Source organism: Pyrus communis, chromosome 17, assembly GCF_041283825.1.
Source record: "Pyrus communis isolate YQ-2024b chromosome 17, ASM4128382v1, whole genome shotgun sequence".
NCBI lineage: Eukaryota > Viridiplantae > Streptophyta > Magnoliopsida > Rosales > Rosaceae > Pyrus > Pyrus communis.
In genome coordinates this window covers 26,928,735-26,950,787 of record NC_142581.1, presented here as the reverse complement: position 1 = coordinate 26,950,787, position 22,053 = coordinate 26,928,735, and the positions used below count along the sequence as shown (strand labels likewise).

At 36.4% G+C, this 22,053-nt stretch overlaps 2 protein-coding genes across 7 annotated transcripts; one reads left to right on the top strand and one right to left on the bottom strand.

Annotated features, from left to right (window-relative positions):
- Positions 1-4,879: 4,879 nt before the first annotated feature.
- Positions 4,880-8,933, top strand: LOC137708313 (glutathione S-transferase DHAR3, chloroplastic). 6 transcript variants are annotated; one of them, XR_015958671.1, is made up of 8 exons: positions 4,880-5,228; positions 5,814-5,904; positions 6,088-6,231; positions 6,597-6,714; positions 7,738-7,878; positions 8,245-8,356; positions 8,447-8,513; positions 8,611-8,933. XR_015958671.1 is itself a non-coding variant. In XM_068447372.2 (7 exons), exons 1-6 carry the CDS (start codon positions 5,012-5,014, stop codon positions 8,329-8,331), a joined length of 798 nt encoding a protein of 265 aa, XP_068303473.2. In that variant the 5' UTR covers positions 4,880-5,011; the 3' UTR covers positions 8,332-8,356; positions 8,611-8,933. The 6 variants fall into 6 exon arrangements, 4 of the variants coding, with proteins under 4 accessions (XP_068303473.2, XP_068303472.2, XP_088545760.1 ...); XR_015958670.1 differs by having other exon boundaries at positions 8,245-8,513; XM_068447372.2 differs by lacking the exon at positions 8,447-8,513.
- Positions 8,931-10,125, bottom strand: LOC137708312 (geranylgeranyl pyrophosphate synthase 7, chloroplastic-like). The gene has a single exon (XM_068447370.2). It carries the CDS (start codon positions 10,056-10,058, stop codon positions 8,931-8,933), a length of 1,128 nt encoding a protein of 375 aa, XP_068303471.2. The 5' UTR covers positions 10,059-10,125.
- Between the last annotated feature and the right edge of the window lie 11,928 nt (positions 10,126-22,053).

Sequence of the window (22,053 nt, the reverse complement as noted above, 5' to 3'; positions counted from 1 at the left end):
CCCCTCAACGTTAAACCAATTGGAGCAATGGTCCCTCAACGTTAACTCAATTGTAGCGATGGTCATTCCAACATGAGTCATTTTGATGAAATTATGGTGGAGTTAATGACCATAGCTTCATGTTTTGATGAGTTAAGAGATCAGTGGTCATGAATTTTTAGTTGAGGGATCATTTCTCTAATTAGGTTAAAGTTAAGGGACCCTTACTACAATTTTTTCTTTGAACAAGTGGACCGCGTTGAATTCTTAAAGTTTGTAATTAGTTAAACTCCATATTAATGTGCCTAGTATACTTTTTTAGTATTGCACGATAAGTTTTTGAAATGAACATGACATGTTTTTTTACTAGCCAAAATTTTTGGTCCGTACCAAAGAGAATTAACCTGTGAAAAGGAGGTCATATGTCTGAATCAAATTTATTCATCCATCTCCTAACGTACATATATCTTTCTATCAAAAACTTACAAAATAAAGTTAAAAATCCAAAATAACTCAAACAAAAGTCATATACAACGCACATGACTTATTCAAATCTCGATATTAGCAAGTATTGAGTAAATTTTCGTGTGCAATACCAAGGATCAGTGAATACTTTAATATAATTTGCTCTCCCCAACCAGTGATCAATATGACTGAGATGTCAAGCGAGTGTCAACACCTTCTCTAGGTCGAGTCGGAAGAAATAGTTTCCGCATACAAAACCCACCTGAGGAGGGTCTGAGGATCAATTTTTACCGATCATTTTCATCAAGTTCACTAAAATATATAATTTAGATTTTTGAAATTTAATCTAACGATTACAAATATGAACTCACTTTAAAAGTTATAATAAGTTTAATGGTTGAATCAAATTTCAAAAATCTGAATTATGTGTCTTGGTGGACTTGATGAAAAAAAACTCGGAGAGCGTTATTTCCAAACTTTGACATCTGGACTAGCACCTAACCAATCAAATCGAGCTTAGTGTCAACATGTTGCCACGTGGAGAACCCTCAGTGCAAGTGCTATACACGCTCCCCTCCATACTGTAAACACCATCTCGAGTATACCACCCAGCTTATGTATTCAAGGGGGGCCCACGATGAGGTGGGAGTGCCGGAGGCTTCAAATGTCGACATCGTTTGTGCACCCAGTGGGACCCGCCGAAAAATAAGTATACTTCTTCTCATCTTTGTGGGACCGTCTAACCCAATTTTTATACACGGAAATGGGTACTACATCACGTTAAGACTAAACGGCGTTTTGCGTAACGGCCTTTTTTGAGAACGAAAATGTTTTTTTGTGTGGGGGGGGGGGGGCCGCCATCTGAACCTGACACCTGTCGAATAGGGCTGACACGTGTCACTGAAATTGATACATCACCATATTATTCTGCCACGTGTCTTTTTGGTCCGTCGTGCTAAATGTTCAAGATTCTCACAATCGTGGTTGTCCTGTCCCAGACAATATGAGATCCGCTCCGGGGTTTTGTCTCTCAAGCATGCAGTTTGAGAGATTCGAACCATTTTTAAAAATAAAAAAAAGATTAATACTGTTTAAATTTTTAAGTTTTTATGAAGTTGATTAGTGAAATAAATTAATAAGTATCGTAAAATTAAAATTGAATGGTGCAATCTTTCGAGCTGCATACTCCACACACATAATCCACCACCTTTACGGCTCCATGTATCCCTCGCCATGCAATCCTTATCTTTTACTTTGCGTTAATATCTATATTTTCTGTTCCGTAGTTCAAAATACACTTTACGTTTTAATTTTTACTTTTTACCACTAGGTTTAATCTCATTCAGCTCACAAAATCTACCAAATATTGGGAAGCATTCAAACTTTTTATTTGTACGGAGAGAGTTCCTATTGAAAATTGTTTGCAAGCACTTCTAAAACAATTGAAAGTGTTTTTAGATCATAAAAAACGCTTTAGATAATATTTGACCAAAAAAATTAAAAGCTGTTTAAAGTTGAAAAAATAAATACTTGAAAAGTTTTTATAAGAAGCGTTTGTATTTTTCTTAAAAGTTCGTTTTGAAACGGACGCTTATTTATTTTCTTCTCCTTTGTTTTTAACTACAGGCCTAATGCAAGTACTATTCCTCCGGAATTTGACCTTGTTTATTCCTTGAACACACAAAATTAATTCTTCTTCCAAATACAAAAGGCAATAAGATTCCTCCATCGCAAATTACAATCTCATCGGAAAGCTACTATCTTGTCGCATTACGTACGTACGTAATCCCACAATTATTTCCAAATTAAATCGCTAATCTTGATGTGCGTATTTGTCATTTGTTAATTATATAATGTTGTATAGATTAACAGAAAAAATGATGTGTGTAGATGTTAAGGCTTTTTGTTAATCATATTACTTATCACTAGATGCTTAGATTAGTGTTTCTTTAAATATTCGCGCCGGCAATTAACGATCAGAAACAAGTACAATAAACAAGTCGTTTGAGATTTAATTAATTAATCACACATCCTAATCTGAGCTCCTGTTGATTACAACAACTTATTCCTAGAAGTTTGAAATTTAACAATAAAATACCCATCAATTATGTAGATATTGTCATCGTCGATGAGATCATGAAAGTAATGGAAGAACTGACCCATTAAAACCATATTATAAAACAACGGGTGACCGTGTTTAGAGTATAATTAACTGAAATTATACATGAGATTGAAATAGGGTCGAGTCACATTCCACATGGTCTCCTACTCGCTGAGTCAATTAATTCGCTACTTAGTACTACGGTTTAGTGATATTTTTTTTCATTTGTAAGTGAGAAGTCTTAGATTTGATTCTCACCAAAAACAAATTTGAACCAAATTATTGCTAGCTCATTATATGGCTAAGTTCTTCATTTCCTATTTAATGTAGATAATATCGTTTGTTAAAAAAAAAAAAAAAAAAAAAACTCGTTAATTTTTTTATGTAACCAAAGAAAATAAAAGCTCGGCACAAAGGAAGGTTTCAAGAGGTGACAATTGGGTCGTGTTTGAACATAAGCTATTAAGACTTAATAGCTCAAGTGTTCGAACATGATCTTTTATTCTTTTTAAGTTTATACATGTTATTAATCACTTGAGCTACTCTTTTTTTTAGGTCGTGTGATCCGTACTGATTAGGATTTTCTCTCATTCTTTTTCCATCTCCTTCCATTCCCTCATCTCACATTCTCTAATTTGTCTTTCTCTTTCTATAAAAAATTAATATAAGATGTTGATGTGGCTTAACCGTGACCATTCAAATAGGAGGGGAGGGAATGGGAGGGAAAAAAAGAGGGGAGAGTCTCCTACTCCTATCCACACACATTTTTACCTGTCACTCACTCCTCTTGAGTATCAGTTGTGGAATCGAATAAATTGAAGAAGATCAATGGACAAAAATCAACAAGGGTGTGTGAGAGGTAAAAATGAGTAAGTGAACAACCTTATCCTTTTTTTTTTTTTTAATTATTTTGTTAAATGTGTGGAACTTCAAAAATAATATTTGTAAATAAAAATAAAAATTAAAAAAACATTTGCAAATCTTAATAAACTAAGGATGAAGGCCAGTATTGTGAAATTCGCACTTTGTTACTCTTAGTTATGATGGGCCAAAATTATGTAATGTCATCACTTAATGGAGAGTTTGACAGAAAATCTAACGGAAATATTAAAATAAAAAAAATAAAAATTCAGGTATGTAATTGGAATTAAAAAAAAAAAAAAAAAAAAAAGGTGTAGCAAAACACAAATTTCAAGATATTTAATGGTAATCAAGTGATAATTATCCAAAAGTAAATTTTGATTGAAAATTTGGTTGGAAGGGAACAAGGCTTCAGTTTATGTGTCTATGGGCCATAGAGTAGTACTTCAAAACGGCTAGCGGATAGCATTGTATTTGAATGAACCTTCCTTCAAGCCCATCACATGAGAGGCCACTCTTTCTCTTACTAACTGGCGTGTAACTTACATTAGTTTAATTCGAATCCGCCCAAATTCAACTCGATTTTAAACCTGATCATACTGATTAGAATGATTAGAATGAAGTAAGCACCCGCTCAAATCAAATTTGACGTCAACTTGATCATTTATTGGGTAGGTTGATGCTTTGTTTACCATGTCAACTCAAATCCAACCCAAATTTTAGTTTGAATTCTCTCGTGTGCATGTTACTAATCCCGCTTCATATTTTCTAAGCCAGATACAAAATTGAATGACTCTAATTGAAGTTTTTGTTGATTTTTATTTGAACAATGAATGATAATGTTGCTTTTGTTGAAGGAAACTTTAGAGAGTGAGTGTAAAAGAAAGACAACAAGAGAGAAAGAAAATGAGCTCAGCTCGTTTGTAATTGCTTGCTTTTCTCTTGTGGCCTTATATCTTTATTTATCCGAATCATATGAGCTTCACCTGCCCTACAAAGCAATACAAGTCATAATTGGTTTTGATTCCCAAATCCTGTTGTTGAGATCTTCAAACAACATAGGAAGTTACACGCACAAATCTAAATTAAAGTTCTATCATGGAAACATAAACTCATAAAAACTTGAAAATGGTAAAATCCAAAGTGGAACAAAACCTAAAGATTCAAATAAAAAGGTGAGAAGTGCAAAGTCAAAACTTGGAGAAAACAAGCGGTGATTAAAGTTCATATCAAGTATGACCAACCTAGTATAAGCGTTTCGCTAAAACCTTCTCAGGTTAGCAAAACCCTGTCACATTTTGGGAAAAAAATTTAGGGAAGTGTTATTGGCATTCCAAAAATCTCATTTTACACTTCTCTCATAAGTGTATTTTTTTTTCCTAATATAGAAAGTTTGGAGTGCAGAATGAAATTTTTAAAATGTCTAATAACAATTCTCAAAATTTAAATAAATAAATTTGAGACGTGATTGCCACGCGTAAAGTTACGATCTGGAACTTCCTGGTACACAGAATCAGCTGTACGGAATATAGCTAGCTCCAGTATCACTCTTCGACACTCCTAATCAGGCTAATCTCCACGATAAGCTAAGCTTTAGATATTGCAATGTTGACCACCGCCAAAATCCATCCGGCAGCCTCCGCTGTACTCTCCTCCACCATCAAACACCACCTCCGGCCGCCTCCCAACGCCGTCGTATTCAGAACCAACCCCAACTCCCTGCGGCGCCGCGGAACCACAAGAACCCTCACGGTGGCAATGGTCGCCCCTCTCGACGTTTGCGCCAAGGCCTCCACCACTGTTCCCAACAAGCTCGGCGACTGTAAGTCTGTTTGGTGTCCTAGAAACTGCGGGAAAATTCGCAAATATCAATTGGGTCTTTCTTAGTTTAGCTTTTCTTAGTGTATCCATGTAGCAGATTTGTAGCATTGCCATGTTCGCGCTTCCAGTGCGCCAAATACGTAGAAATTGATATTTTTGTGATCGTTTTGCAAGAAATTGATAATTTAGCTGTTCTTATCTATGTTTTGGAGGAGGTAAAAATGAGTGGAAAGGTTTGGAAATTCCAATAGTTATCGAAATTATTGGACTTAATGTGAAAAGATGATGTCTTTACATTGGAGCTTTACATTGTTACATACATAGACTGAACGATGCAATGAGCTCTCATTGTTAGTGCAGATTCTGGAACCGAAATTTACCAAAAGAAGAAACTAAACTTTTGACAGGCATTGTTGGAAATGTCCGATATGTATGTCGATTTAAACTCTTGTATAATTTTATTGTTATGTAATGGTTTATGATTATTGAGTGGGAAATCGTTTAATGTGTTATTGTACGTAGCGGTATCATTTGAATCAGGGGGAACGCATGTTTAACTGTTTGTTTGATAACTTGTCTTTCCTAGGTCCCTTTTGTCAAAGGGTGTTGCTGACTCTAGAGGAAAAGCATCTCCCTTATGACCTGAAGTTGGTAGACTTGGGCAACAAGCCAGAATGGTGATTATCTGAATTTATCTTGGATTAAATTTGATTTCTTTCGTGTTGTTTCTTTCTCTGTGGTTGAAAAATAGTTACTTGTGTATGCTGTAGCGCATAAATGTAAATTGAAAGTAGCTGCTGCTATGTCGTTTTATCTTTTTAGTTCAATGATTGCGTTTTATCAATTTGTTTCTGCTTTAGGTTCTTAAAAATTAACTCGGAAGGTAAAGTTCCTGTGGTCAAACTTGATGAGAAGTGGGTTGTGGATTCAGATATTATTACACAAGCACTGGAAGAAAAGTACCCAGAACCACCTTTAGCAACCCCCCCTGAGAAGGCTTCAGTGTATGTTATATGTCCTTTAGTGTGCATTACTGTTTCTTTTACTTTTCACTAGGACATATCACATATGTTATGGGCTTGACGAATGGCGAAATATGGGAGCACCAAAGGTATTCTTGTCTAGATTTTCATTTTACTTATTCTGAGTAGTGCTTCCATCATGATTATAGACAAAATTTATTTTCCTGATATCATGGGGCTGTTTTGAGAAATATCTTATGTTAAGTTCACCTTCAATTTGTTCGTTAGTCAAAACCTTTACTTATTTTAGAATTCTAGTTTTGACTTTGCTGTCTTGTCATAATATTTAAGTTTTTTAGAATCATATTTGAAGCACTATAATAAGAAATTCTGATTCATCTTTGCAGTGGATCAAAGATCTTCTCTACATTTATCGGTTTCCTAAAGAGCAAAGACCCCAAGGATGGAACTGAAGAAGCATTGCTAAATGAACTTAGCTCTTTCAACGATTATCTCAAAGAAAATGTGAGCCCTTCTACATTCTTTCCAGTTCATATTAAGGAAGATTTCATCACATTTTTGAATAACTTTTGCCTTGAGTTTGTATCAACTTGCTAATTTTGTTTTGCTTGTTCTTGAAAGATGATTTGTTTGCTTATGAATAATCAAATGAATAGTGAGAATGCTTTTTTTATACAACTGAATAAAAGTCTGCACCCAACAAAAATACTAGTGATCAGTCCAAAAATTGGCAAATGGTCTGTAAATTTCCTATCTATAACACACTTACCCTCAACATTTGGTGGCTGTTTTCCATTTCTTAGAGACTGTTTGAAACGTCTAGTCCAAAGAACACCTTGTACTCTGTTTTCTACTTTCTCACTTTCCTTGAATAAAATTTTGTTTCTTATAAAAAACCGAGCCACAAATGATTGCTTCTTCCTCCTCCCGAGTCACAAGATTATTGTGTATGCAGGTACGATGGTCAGTCATTGATCTTCTGTTTGATAGGAAACTTTAGAGAGGCATCAGTATGTGCCTCGATACGGAGATGCCCTGTAGATTAATACAAAATACCACAACCTAAAGAACCTTTGAGTTACTTCAAAATGCATGAATACATTCATGTGACCTGTGAGGAAGTCGTGCAGTGGTCAATTGATTCACAACATTGATTGCATGGGAGATATTTATTGACACATTTTGGAGCCAAGGCAATGTAGTCTTTCGTTTAGAATGTCAAACTACGTAATTCCTCTAAGACAAGTGATTCACAACAATGGTATCTTAGCATTCTTATCCTACTAAATCCATGTGGGATTAAACCATCCATGGTTATAAGTTTATAACACAAGATTAAAAACAGGGAATCATGTTGTAACAATTTCTTATTTACCTAAAAAAAAAGCAGCTTTAGGTTGTGGTTCCGGTGTAGTAGCCCTTGATGTATGTGCATTTTGTGAAGTTAAGATCTTCTTGTACAGTCATGCTTAGAAAAACCAAATTGAATGGTTATATCTCTGACATTTGTCTTTCGATTTATTTAAGGGTCCTTTTATCAATGGGAAAGAGGTTTCTGCTGCTGATTTGTCGCTTGGACCCAAGTTGTATCATCTAGAGATTGCTCTAGGGCATTTCAAAGATTGGTCAATTCCTGATTCCCTTCCATATGTGAAATCTTACATGAAGGTATGTGAATTGACATTTGTGTGTCACTAACAAGTTTACACTGCTAAGGAACAAGAGGTTTATCTTAATTATGAAATTGACAACACGACTCCTGGAATTTTGCTAAGAAATTAACTAATTACATCCAGATGCACTTTTCCTGGACTATCATCAGGAATATTGAAATTGGACTTGCAAGAATGTCAATGATCGTATGAACTTATACTATGTTAATGAAAGTACTGTGACCATGTTGTGAAAAATTTTGTGATCGTTTGAGTTTATCCCATGTAGTTCTTGTTTTTTTCTCATGCCTGTGGGAGGACCAGAACCCATTTTGTGCATAGTGATGTATGTTCCTAACACTGCTGAATTTCTGACATGCAGAGTATATTCTCACTGGATTCATTCGTTAAAACTAGTGCCCTAAAAGAAGATGTCATTGCGGGTTGGCGTCCGAAAGTCTTGGGTTAAAATGTCTTGCTGCTGTTCTCTCTACGTATATACTTTAACTTTACCTGTACTGTACCTTAATCATGTCAATCATTTCTGTATCATCGACTTAGTGTATTGGAAGTCACATTGTCAGATGAGAGAGTACACCGAGTTCGTAGACTCTGGCGGGAAAAAAGAAAAACAAGAAGGACGTTGATCAGGTTTAGAGTTTGGAGTGTCTTGTGTGTATTGTAAATTAGAAACTCCTCAGTTAAGTAAATGAGTTGAGTTACTAAGTGGATTCAAATGTTAATGCAGATGTTGGAATGTCTCAAGTTTTGCCATCCTCTGTGTTTTTTATCTATTTGCTACCGAAGCTCAGCGAGATAATAGTACGTTGAGGCTGAAGCAACGTGAGTGATCTTGCATAGCTCGAGTACAGAAGGTGAGAATATAGTTACATAAAATCGCCTAAGCAACAGTTTTCAACACAAGACGATAAGCATCAAACGCTAACATTGAACTTTTCGTACATATTTTTCGTGTCAATTGTGCAACATGCAAATGAACGCTGCTTGGTTGGGTTTTTGTGCACTCGAATAATAACGAACAGAATTACAGTGTTCAATATTGTTCCTCTACCTCTGTCTCTTGGCTACGAAATTAGCGAAACAGTACAATGGAGCCGCCCTAGCAGCATCGAAATGAGCAAGCTCTTCCAATGCCTGAGTCTCCAACTTGGCAGCAAAATCCTTTGCCCCTTCAATCCCCATCAGCTTGGGATATGTTGCCTTATCGCTTGCCAAGTCTTTCCCCGCCTTCTTTCCCAATTCCTCCGACGATTTCGTGACATCCAAAATGTCATCCACCACTTGATACAACAGGCCGATGGAACCAGCATACTTCCTCAACCTTTCTACCTCAATGTCGTTCCCTCCTCCCATTAGTGCTCCACAAACCGCCGTAGCCTCAAAGAGCTTTGCGGTTTTATGCGCATGAATGTACTCCAGTTCTCGCAGCGTCACTTCTTTACCTTCGCTTTGAATGTCCACCATTTGACCCGCCACGACGCCTAATGACCCAACTGCCGAACCAATCTCTGCAATGGCTCGAACCACACGCTCCGGCGAGACTGCTTTTGTTGTCTTAGCCGCAATGTGTTCAAAGGCAAGGGCTAGAAGCGCATCACCGGCTAAAACCGCAGCATCTTCACCAAAAACCTTGTGGTTCGTGGGTCTTCCGCGTCGAAGATCGGCATTGTCCATGCAGGGGAGATCATCCTGGATAAGTGAGCAGGCGTGAATCATTTCGAAAGCACAAGCTGTTGGAAGGGCAAGAGACTCATCCCCTCCAACCAGTTCACATGAAGCAATGCATAAAACTGGGAGTACACGCTTGCCGCCACCCAAAAGCGAGTACCTCATTGCCTTATGGATTATGTCGGGATGTTGCACCGGCACCGCCGCATTCAACGCTTGGTCTACCATCTTCCTCTTCGCCGCCTTGTATTCGTCAAATTCGAACACGCTAGAGTGACCGGTAAGTTTTGTAACGGTTGAATGAAACTTCATGATGCCAACGATGGGGTTTCTGAGAAGTGCTGGACTTCTGTAGCTTCGGAGGATGGCTGCAAAAAGAGCCATAGTTTGGTGGAGATTAATCTGAGTCAGAAAATAGCGTTTGGTTACCAGGAAAACCACAAGTAGAGAGAAAATTTCATTAAAAACAACTGAAGGTTTGGTTGGATCTGAGGCATTGGTTAACATAATCAGGAAACTTCATTTTATTTATTTGTTTATTGTTATTGTTGTTAATTTTCTTGAGATCGAGGTAGCAAGATGGGTTTCTATAACTTAATATTATCCTTTTCATGTAGCTCGGACTATACAGCGTGTATCATGATCTGGAGGCACGTGAGTCACATGATTTATTCCAGTCGAGATCTATCATTTCGAGTCAGTGACAAACTTAGAGATCGTTTCATAACTATTCATTTTTCGGTTTTTTATTTAAAAAAAAAAACTCTCAAAAATATGGGTTCGCTACATTAAGGTTAAAATGAGCTAAAACGTCAGTCATAAAGTTTGTTTATCTAAAGATGTGGTTCCACGTTATGTACTGAAAATTAAAGGACAACTATTTAATATCATCCACAATTAGCTTAAGGTGGCAAAGAGTATTGTAAATTTTCAATTTTTAAAAATGGAAAATGTGACATCCCACATCGCCTAGGGGAGTGATCCTTAAATGTATATTCCCATCCCTACCTAGCACGAGGCCTTTTGGGAGCTCACTGGCTTCGGGTTCCGTAGGAACTTTGAAGTTAAGCGAGAAGGGGGCTAGAGCACTCCCAGGATGGGTGACCCATTGGGAAGTTGCTCGTGAGTTCCCAAAAATAAAACCGTGAGGGAATGGTAAGCCCAAAACGGACAATATCGTGTTACGGTGGTGGAGCGGGCTCGGGAAGTGATCCCCCAGGGCCGGGATGTGACAAATTGGTATCAGAGCCTAACCCTGGTCGCGTGTGTGCTGACGAGGACGTCGGGCCCCTAAGGGGGGTGGATTGTGACATCCCACATCGCCCAGGGGAGTGATCCTTAAATGTATATTCCCATCCCTACCTAGCACGAGGCCTTTTGGGAGCTCACTGGCTTCGGGTTCCGTAGGAACTCCGAAGTTAAGCGAGAAGGAGGCTAGAGCAATCCCATGATGGGTGACCCACTGGAAAGTTGCTCGTGAGTTCTCAAAAACAAAACTGTAAGGGAATGATAAACCCAAAGCGGACAATATCGTGCTACGGTGGTGGAGCGGACCTGGGAAGTGATCCGCCCCGGACCGGGATGTGACAAAAAACGTGTTTGGTAATTCAAATATTTTTTTTTTTAAATGAAAACAACTAATCTGATTTTCAAAATTTACCCTTACCAAACTTGTAATTTTCAAAAAAATGAAATTGATGATAGGAGCATATTTATGCGACTTAAATGGCTTGTTCTCGTACATTTACGTTATGTTTCTTTAGTTATTTTAGTTCTTTATGCTTCTTTTGTGTGTTTTCAGGTTCTAAGGGCAAAGTATGCAAAATGATGCCTTTTGGAGCCTTTTGGAGCAAATTAGAGATTGGAATGGATATCATATGCTTGGAGCCAAAAGGATGGACGAAATTGAAGACTTGAAGTAGGAAAGTTAAATCCTAAAAAGACCTCATGTTTGAGCATCATTGAAAACTCCTACGCATTTTAGAACACAAAAACAACATTCCTAGCAACCTTAGGACATTGTCGTGTGTTTCCTTGTGTCTCCCTTCCTTGCCATGCAAGGAAGGGCTTTGTTCCCTATTTTAAATACTTAAACACTACCACTTATCATTCACCACATATCATTCACCACTTATCATATCATACATTCATTTATCACTTATCATAATCATTCACTTATCACTTAACATATCATACACTTATCACTTATCACTCATAATCATCTACAACATCCACCTACTTCACCTACAACATCCACCTACTCACCTACAACATCCACCTACTTCACCTACAACATCCACCTACTTCACCTACAAATGACATAGCCATATGTTCCCTCCACTACTCCTATAAATACCCTTACGAATTTTTCTTTTATGATTGCATGTGAAGTCATACATTATAACCATAACCAAGCATATACCAAGAGTAAATCAAGGTTTGTAGTGAAGGGAGAATGTGTTTGTAATGTGTTGTGTATGAAAATGAGATGTCCATGAATGAATGAATGCAAGGGTATTTATAGGAGTAGTGGAGGGAACATATGACTATGTCATTTGTAGGTGAAGTAGGTGGATGTTGTAGGTGAAGTAGGTGGATGTTGTAGGTGAGTAGGTGGATGTTGTAGGTGAAGTAGGTGGATGTTGTAGGTGATTATGAGTGATAAGTGATAAGTGTATGATATGTTAAGTGATAAGTGAATGATTATGATAAGTGATAAATGAATGTATGATATGATAAGTGGTGAATGATATGTGGTGAATGATAAGTGGTAGTGTTTAAGTATTTAAAATAGGGAACAAAGCCCTTCCTTGCATGGCAAGGAAGGGAGACACAAGGAAACACACGACAATGTCCTAAGGTTGCTAGGAATGTTGTTTTTGTGTTCTAAAATGCGTAGGAGTTTTCAATGATGCTCAAACATGAGGTCTTTTTAGGATTTAACTTTCCTACTTCAAGTCTTCAATTTCGTCCATCCTTTTGGCTCCAAGCATATGATATCCATTCCAATCTCTAATTTGCTCCAAAAGGCTCCAAAAGGCATCCTTTTGCATACTTTGCCCTTAGAACCTGAAAACACACAAAAGAAGCATAAAAAACTAAAATAACTAAAGAAACATAACGTAAATGTACGAGAACAAGCCATTTAAGTCGCATAAATATGCTCCTATCAAATACCCCCACACTTAGCTTTTGCTAGTCCTCGAGCAAAACAGAAAAACAAAACAAAAAGAACAAAACACAACCTACACCTTCCAACAATCGTATCAGGGACTTCCAATGCACATGACAAATTAAAAATCATTATTCTCACAGATTTGAGCCATCTTTACACTTAAGTACATTCTTACTCATAGTCACCACATACTAGTTCACAATTAAGCATTTAAAACCATGTTTTGAATGTAGTAACATGCCTTAGAGAATTCCCTCAATTTCTTACTAGATGTACTCTCGTTTTTCACACAGATTTTAAACCCTCTTTTTGACAATTGTAGTATAAGTATAAGTAGGGATCGTTCTGGACCGGGGATTAGGAGGGATTGTTAATCACTTGGATTTGACTCAAAAACGTAAAAACACAAACTAAAACACTATACTAAACTCGAAGAATTCAAAACTAAAAATAAGAAAGATTAAGACTAAGACTTAAACGAAATATGGGGGGATTGATTTTGGACGAATTTAAACTAAAATGGATAGATTGTAAAGAAAACAAATTGTAAATATGAAATTGACGGAAATGAATGGATGGTATGGCTAGCTAAGGGGTTCATCTCCATACATGTTACACTTGCATAATAAAATGATTTCTAATTGTATTTCAATAAACCATGAATTCTCAACACCCCGGGTTAATTAGGTCCGCTTAAATTAACCGTCAAATTTTCCTTAAGTTAATGAATTGGATGATTGCATACGACAACCCAAAGCATTCCTCACAAGTTCCCTACATGAATTGCATAATAGAGATACAAGCAAGAATCATTAAGCATCATGAAAACTATAAGTGTTGACGAGGCATTCGTTACTATGATTGCATGAAACTTATGCCAAGAATTTGTTTAACGCGATTGTTTATAAGCAACCTCCACTACTTGTGAATATAAGTTCATAACTATTACGTGAAACTCACTTATATTCTAGCGTCAAATTCATGCATGAAAATTAAGCGTTCATTCTTAATAAACATACATAAATAGGTTATCAATCAAACAGTTAAACAAATTGAATTCACAATTTATGAAACGTAATTAAAAGTAATCAAATCATATTACAAACATAAACATAATTTCGAATCACCCCCAAGCTAAAGGGGGGTTTAGTTCCTCATACAAAACAAAGAGAATTGAAATTAAACATTGAAATCAAAGAAACGCCTAAACATTCCAACAACTCAAACTTGAATTGTATGAACGTTTAGGCCCTCTTCTCTTCCTCTTTATTGTAGCATAAGGTCTAGGGATAATTGGTTTGGGGGATGGAAGTGTGGAATGGAAAAATGGTGTTTGGATTATAAGGGGAGAGATGGGAAGCTCACGGCTAGGGAAGGGAGAATGTGTTTGTAATGTGTTGTGTATGAAAATGAGATGTCCATGAATGAATGAATGCAAGGGTATTTATAGGAGTAGTGGAGGGAACATATGGCTATGTCATTTGTAGGTGAAGTAGGTGGATGTTGTAGGTGAGTAGGTGGATGTTGTAGGTGAAGTAGGTGGATGTTGTAGGTGATTATGAGTGATAAGTGATAAGTGTATGATATGTTAAGTGATAAGTGAATGATTATGATAAGTGATAAATGAATGTATGATATGATAAGTGGTGAATGATATGTGGTGAATGATAAGTGGTAGTGTTTAAGTATTTAAAATAGGGAACAAAGCCCTTCCTTGCATGGCAAGGAAGGGAGACACAAGGAAACACACGACAATGTCCTAAGGTTGCTAGGAATGTTGTTTTTGTGTTCTAAAATGCGTAGGAGTTTTCAATGATGCTCAAACATGAGGTCTTTTTAGGATTTAACTTTCCTACTTCAAGTCTTCAATTTCGTCCATCCTTTTGGCTCCAAGCATATGATATCCATTCCAATCTCTAATTTGCTCCAAAAGGCTCCAAAAGGCATCCTTTTGCATACTTTGCCCTTAGAACCTGAAAACACACAAAAGAAGCATAAAGAACTAAAATAACTAAAGAAACATAACGTAAATGTACGCGAACAAGCCATTTAAGTCGCATAAATATGCTCCTATCAATTGAAAACAAAAAAAATAGAAAAAACGTAAAACTAAAAATGAAATGGATATCAAATGACCACTTAATTGATTAAGACATGATAAACTGAAACTCATTGGTTGCCCAACTCATTGTACCACGCTTAGAGCCTAGCTATAATTGTTATCAAGTTTCTCCATGGTGGGTGAGTATTTTTAACTTGGCCTCAAACAAAGTTGCCTGCAACGTAACATATTAGCTAGAATTGACATGGTTCAACACAAAGATTTTCAATACAACACCATTTGGTTGATCTACAAATACAAAAACGCTAGTGTTCAAATCTTTTCTTCACAAAAATAGGACGTGGTCTCTCTATAAAAGCGACACTTGTCCAATTACTGACACACCTAGCGCTAACTCCTCTGTTATCTCCTAAATTTGAAAAATACACGAGAAACTAAGCGTCTCTGACTTTCTTCTCTTCCTTTTCTGATACACGACTTTCTGCACCCAAAATCCGTCATAGCTGGCGTTCTACCATAAGTACGTGGACGAGCAGAGCACAAAGGAGATAAAGAACATCCTAGTGAAGTAGGACATGAGTCACCTGGTGGCACAGCCAGGTTCCAGAAGTCCTACTGGTAGTAACATATGGCTAATCCACCGCTAAAATCAACTAATGACAGTAGAAGCCAGATGGTTTTTAACATCAAGCCATCTCCCCAATGGAGCTGCCTCCTTCACCTGCTTCTTTGCCCTCTCCATTCCCACAAATATTGGATATTCGTCTTGCAGATGCAAATCACGGCCAATATCATTGACCTTGATCTGGTATCGTCCAATCTCCAACAAAACAAATTTACAGGAAAGACGCCAATTGGGACGATACCATTGAGTGAATAGAGATATAACTTCAGTATTTTATTTTGCTATAATAGTACTTCCAAACTATACCAAGGGAGCCACCAGAATCCAAATGATGAATAAATATGCCAATTTGGGACTACTTCTTACAACTTCACTTCAATCGAGTCCGGAGTATTACTCATCACCTCGTTTGACGCATATTATTGATTTGAATTGGATAATTCACTGGATTCAACATACTTGAAAGTAAAATTACCTTTCAAATTATCTCCAGGCAAAAGAAATTAGATTAAAGTAGTCATGAAAGAAACTTATATACCTTTGTAAATATAGCAATGCACAAACGCTCTTAAACGTCTCTTCGATAAGCATTGTATAATAGGTTGATATTTGTGGTTTGATAATTGGAAATGATAGTTTGAGGGTTTGAAGAATGTATGTAGAAAATAAGATGAATAGGAAATAGATTGGAGAATTCATTTTTATAGAGAAAGGGTAAAAAATAGATAATAATCCGACGGATGAGATTGAGATAACAAAATCTAATCCAATAGCTGTAAAGAGTTGAAATCTTATCTTGATTCATAAATAACTCATCAAATTGGAGAATTCATTTTTATAGAGAAAGGGTAAAAAGATGGATAATAATCTGACATATGAGATTAAGATAACAAAATCTAATCCAATGGTTGTAAAGAGTTGAAATGTTATCTTGATTCATAAATAACTCATCATGACATAATCAATAATAAAGGCATGACATAATCAATAATAAAGTTGTGCATAGGCATGACAAAATCCAATTATTATGTAGTCATTCTAGTAAGTTTTTTGTGAAGAAAAAAAAATGTGATATTAAAAATTGATAGCAAAAATGTTTTACGATAGGAAAATGTAAAATTAATTCAAAAAATTTTACACCTAATCAAATTATCACATAAAATTGTTAAAACCTCAAATTCAGGAATTCTACTCCTAGAATATTCCATTTGAAGCACTATTTCTTTAGGGAAACAAAAATTTCCTTTAAATCCCTAAATGAGTCCTCATATGTGGCGCTTAGAGTCCCTAAATCCAAACTTTCATTGGAGATGCTCTAACTAAATGGCAAACTCTACAAAGTTCAGTATCAACCAAAAAAAAAAAAAAAAAATATGGATGCTAATTTTCTACTTTGAGGTTCATGTATGGGCTGCTTGATGTTAGTTGGCATGGTATTGGGTTGGTATTTGTAGTCGCTTTTAACTCAGCCCCAACATGGTGGTGGGTTTGAGTTCGACCAAAGACACTTTCATGCCACACAACACCTAATTTTATGCCACACTAAAGACACTTAAATATAAATTGTATGATGCAGAAAAACAATGAAACAAATCTCTTGAATTATCATGATTATTTTTGTTAAACGAAGTCATGCAAATTCCCAATATTTATGAAGTTTTAACTTTAATTTCTCTCAAAAAATTCGTTCGTTTTGTCATTGTTTTTTAGCAGGTCGAGAGAGCTCGATGCATAGGTTGCCGGGATGCCTTTGTCGGTGGAATTAATTAGAGCCATGTATGAAATTTCTGACACACCATGTGATTGGAATTTTAAATTCTCACAAGTTTTGCTACTTTGTTTAATTTTGGTCCCAATTTTCTAATCAAATTTCTTCCTCTGGTACATCAAGTCGCCTAAAAAAAAGGTAGCTTTTAATCCTACTCAATTTCTATCGTTGGTTAACTAAATCACAACATCTTTCTTTTCCACTACAACCCATGTCAACATCGTGCTGCTAGGGGGAAGCAGTGGAGAACTCCAGGAACTCCATTTGGTCTCCAAAGAGGCAAGAGAGGTAGAATTCATCAGATCTCTCTTTTTTCATTCAACTTGATAGTTATGCTATCGGAGCTAGCATTGTGCTATTGTTGGCACTCTTTTCAGTATTTGATCAAGTTTGTTTCAGTTCCAAATGTAGAACTACAGAAGAAAAATACATAAACTAGGTTAAATAGGACATTTCAAATATTCACACGCCATGCACAACAACTGGACATAAATAAATTTTTTCCTACACCTTGAAATGATCTAATTGCCCTTGTAAATGGGTTAATTTGTCAAACCAAGTCAACATTTCTTCCTCCTTGTTCGAAAATCTGTGGCGCCCAACCCTTAGCTCAAAGAACCTTAGCCCTAAATGACGCGACCCTTTTCCACCTCAATTCCAACAGGCGCAACTTGTTCCATCCCATTTCTGGCCGACACTACCCTTTTCCACCCCAGTGTCCAACTGGCACAACTTTTTTGTATGCTCTATATATTTAGGAGGTGTTGTGATGTGCATTTGCACATCCTTTCGAAATATTTGAAAAAGTTGTTTCCACCCTAGCATTTGCACATCCTTTCCAAAATATTTCAACGGAAAAATCCCAAAAGAGGTACGCTTTGAAATGAAATTTCGGTATTTGAACCTAGCTTTTGTAAAATTGAGAATTTTGGTTTTGGTGCGAATTAGTGTTTTGTACTGTTAAGTTATTTGATGTTAATTTGTGCTATGCATGTGCTTTACAAATTGGTGGAAGTTAATTGATTGAAACATGTTCATCAATTCGTGCATTGCGTGCATGTCTATATGTTGGGCATGCTTGAATTTGGTTCATGAATTCGTTGAATTTGTGCATATCCTTTTGATATTGCTGAAAACATTCGATTGAATTTTGTTTATGAACTGGTAGATATTATGTGCATATTTTGTGCACGCGTTGATGTTGGTTGATGAACTGGTTTAATTTAGGTAGACAATATGCATATACTGTGCACATCCTGTGTGCATGCTTATCTTATTTAATAGATTTGCTTATGTTCTAAACATTACAGGTCGAAAGTCAAATGTATACCTTCGACAGAATTCATGTGTCCGCCAGATGAGGTGCTTCCTACAACCATCTATTGTCTCTCATACGCCTTGGGGTGTCTAAGTAATATTAAAGGCCGATTTTCAAATGATCTACTAAAGAAATTTGAAGCTTTGCGTTTTGGCCATTTGGTTGATGCGGACCACATTGACTTGTTTGGTCAGTTCACCCACTACGTTATCCTTAGGGTTACTAAGGATAAAGTGAGTGATGATTCCATCTCTTTCCTTTGTAAGGAACATGTCGTGACTTTTGGGAGCTGCAAATTTTGTTTGGTGACGGGACTCAGTTTTGAAGAATTCCCCCTTCCAAAGAGAAGGAAGATGAATGTCGTGTTAGAGACGTCTATTTCAAGGGGAAGAAAAAGATAACCCTGAAACAATTGGAGGATCAATTCAACATGTGCTAACATCTAGAAGATACATACAACCTCGATCTACTGTACTTTGTTGTTTTGGGTAAGGATAATGAGTCAGTCATTGACTACTACCTGCTTCAGTTGGTAGATGTTGAAGATAAATGGGAGGTATATCCCAGGGGATCCGTATCATTCCAGGTGTTGATGCCAAACATATTCGCATCTGCTTTGACCTGCCACAAGGTTGTAAACCTAGCAATCATTTCCTTCTGGTAAAGAGTTCTTAGGCCATTGAAGTGCAAATGACTAAATCTATGGTGCCACAACCATGATTTTCATCTTCCTTTGCATGCAAGCATGCATTTATAGTCCTGAGCTTCAATGGGAACAATTTATTTGGTGACATCTTCACCACTGCAATGGAACCTCTCTTCGGATCATATATTTCACATTCTCCTTGAAATATAGCAATCTTATACTTCTTGTCTTGAAGTTGCCCAACACTTAACAGGTTTCTTTTCAAATCGGGGATGAAAAAGACATTTGAATTGTCTTAATGAAGTCATTCTTGGTCCTGATTTGAATCTCTCATTTTTCCCATAACATTCATCGTTGATTTGTCTCCAAAATTAACATTGGTACAAAAACTTTCATCCATATTGACAAAAGAAGACTTACACCCACTCATGTAGCTGCTGCAATCAGTGTCCACGTACCAAGTTTCTTTATTAAACTCCTTCATAGCGTGGAATGCCATTAAGAGTGTCTATTCCTCATTTTTCTCAGCAAAGTTTGACTTCTCTCCCTTTTCCTTGAGAAGCTTAGTGTAGCACTCATTTTTGTAATGGCCATAATTTCCACACTTGTAACATTAAACCGGAGACTTGTCGAAGTGCTCTTTTTCTTTGCTTTGACAATTATCAACTTTCTTGGAAACATGAGATGATCTGTTATCATCCCTATTCCCAAATCTTCCCCCTGCTCTTGGGAGCCACCACGATTCAGCTTTTGTTCATGGAGAGCAAAGGAGCTTTACAGCTTATCAATTGACATTTCCTCAATGTCATTTAACTCCTCAATGAAGCAAACCACATAGTCGATCTTGGGAGCCATTGATCTCAGAATTTTCTACACAACTTCATTGTCTTCAATCTTGTGGCCATGAATTCTCATCTTGTTAGCAATTGCCATTACTTTTCCAACATATTCATTCACAAACTCTCCATTCTCCATTTGAAGAGTCTTAAAGTCTCTTTTAATCGCTTGAAGTTGTGCTTGCTTCATTTTTCTCGGTCTTTGATATTTCTTCCTCATTGATTCCCATATTTGATGGGAAGTCTCCTTCTTAAGAATGGTTTCCAGGATGCATCTATCGATTGCCTGGAACAAGTAATTCTTTACCTTCAATTCATCAACCTTCTTATGTTGTGCCCTCGTTAGGACTTTTTGAGGTATATCAATCCCTGTTTCCACAAGGTTAAAGTACTCTTTGGACCTTTGGAAATTCTTCATCAGCAATGCTCCAATGGTCGTAGTGACCATCAAAATTAGGAATGGCTGGCTGCACAAAGCTTTCACTTGCCTTCTCGGTTAACATTGTTTCTTGCTACTGCAAGTATTTTTCTCTCACTCATTCTTTTTTTCAGGCACAAAAAACTAGCTCTCATACCAAATGTTGGTTTGAAAAACCTAGAACCCCAAAACCCTAGTTGTGCTCTTGTAATGTTAACTCACAAAAAATATTGAACTGATTCTTCTCATTAACACCAATGGGAAGATTACAACCTTTTAAGGGAAAACAAATAAACAAACTCCACTACTAAGATCATGTGCAAATTCTGTGGAGATTACAACCCTAAACAACGGAAGCAAATTTAATCATGGTGAACAAGCTTAACCATTACTCCTACAAACTAGGACTCAAGCTTGACTTGGTTTCTACACATCCAATCAACTTCATTTAATTAAAAAAGCAGAATTTAAACTTAATTAAAACTCTTAACAATTTTCTTTTTTGGTTTTTGGGTAAGTGAATGCTTGAAAATTTTTAATTTGTATAATTAGTTTTGAAGTCGATTTCACAGGAAAAATACGGAAGAAGTATATTTTGCACCATCGGACTATGAAAGGTTTCAGCCCTTTCATTTGTCTTCTTTGATGTACGCTGCAAGAAGTATATTTGAAACCCTAGGATCATGAGTCCCCAAAACAGAGTCCTATTAAGTATACAGTTTCTTAGCTTTTGCAAACTGCTTGAGTTTCGCAAGCGAAGATAGCACACATGTATACTTAGCATCATTCATTTTGAGTTTCATTTTGACAATCTTAAATGGGGATTATAAAATTGGACTATTAATACGTAGTGGGTGTACGTTTCATTTAGTTCTTTGGATTTACTAAGATTAATTTCCTGTCTACATTCTCCTCGTTTCTTTTTGGTTTAATAGGCTTTGGTGCAGTCATTCTGTTTGTATTTACAACAGGTTGCCTTTCTATATTAAGTTCTTTATTATATACTAATTTATTAGTTAAATAATGGTTACTCATTTTTGCAGAATTTAAAGTGTGGTGGGATTTCAGTTTCACTGTCCATTTTAATATGATGGTTTTCAATTTATATTGAATGCTTATGTAATGCAAGGTGGATTTAGAGCTCGTTTGGATGTATTTTTAAAATGATTGAAAGTGCTTTTGGTGAAAATATTTTTGGAACCAATCTTTAGTAAAAATGCAAGTAAATTCTAGAAAAGCACTTAAAGTGCTTCCTAGAAGAAGCAATAACTGACGCTTCTTGTAGAAAGCACTTTAAGTGCATTTGGAACAAAAAAATATCCTCTCTAAAAGCACTTTTAGTCATTTTAAAAGCACGTCCAAACGAGCCTTTACTCATTAATCTTGAGTGATGAAGATACGGCTATCAAGTTTTTAAGGTACACTATTATGTATCTTATTTTTTCGTGATTTCACGAACTCCTAATTGTGTTTCACTATTATGTTAACAATTTATGGTTTAATTTTATAAAGGTATTGTGTATCTGATACAAAATGATAGTAATTCCATCCATGTATATATATTAGTTAAAAGTCATAACTTTATTTTGAATGTAACTGATGCTTGCAGGGGTTTGCAAAAAAAAAAAAAAAAAAAAAACTGATGCTTGCAGGG

Coding starts and splice junctions, on each gene's coding strand:
- LOC137708313 (XM_068447372.2), top strand. CDS start 5,012: ATGTTGACCACCGCCAAAATCCATCCGGCAGCCTCCGCTGTACTCTCC. Junction 5,229..5,813: donor TCCCAACAAGCTCGGCGACT/GTAAGTCTGTTT, acceptor TGTCTTTCCTAG/GTCCCTTTTGTCAAAGGGTG. Junction 7,879..8,244: donor ATGTGAAATCTTACATGAAG/GTATGTGAATTG, acceptor TCTGACATGCAG/AGTATATTCTCACTGGATTC.
- LOC137708312 (XM_068447370.2), bottom strand. CDS start 10,058: ATGTTAACCAATGCCTCAGATCCAACCAAACCTTCAGTTGTTTTTAAT.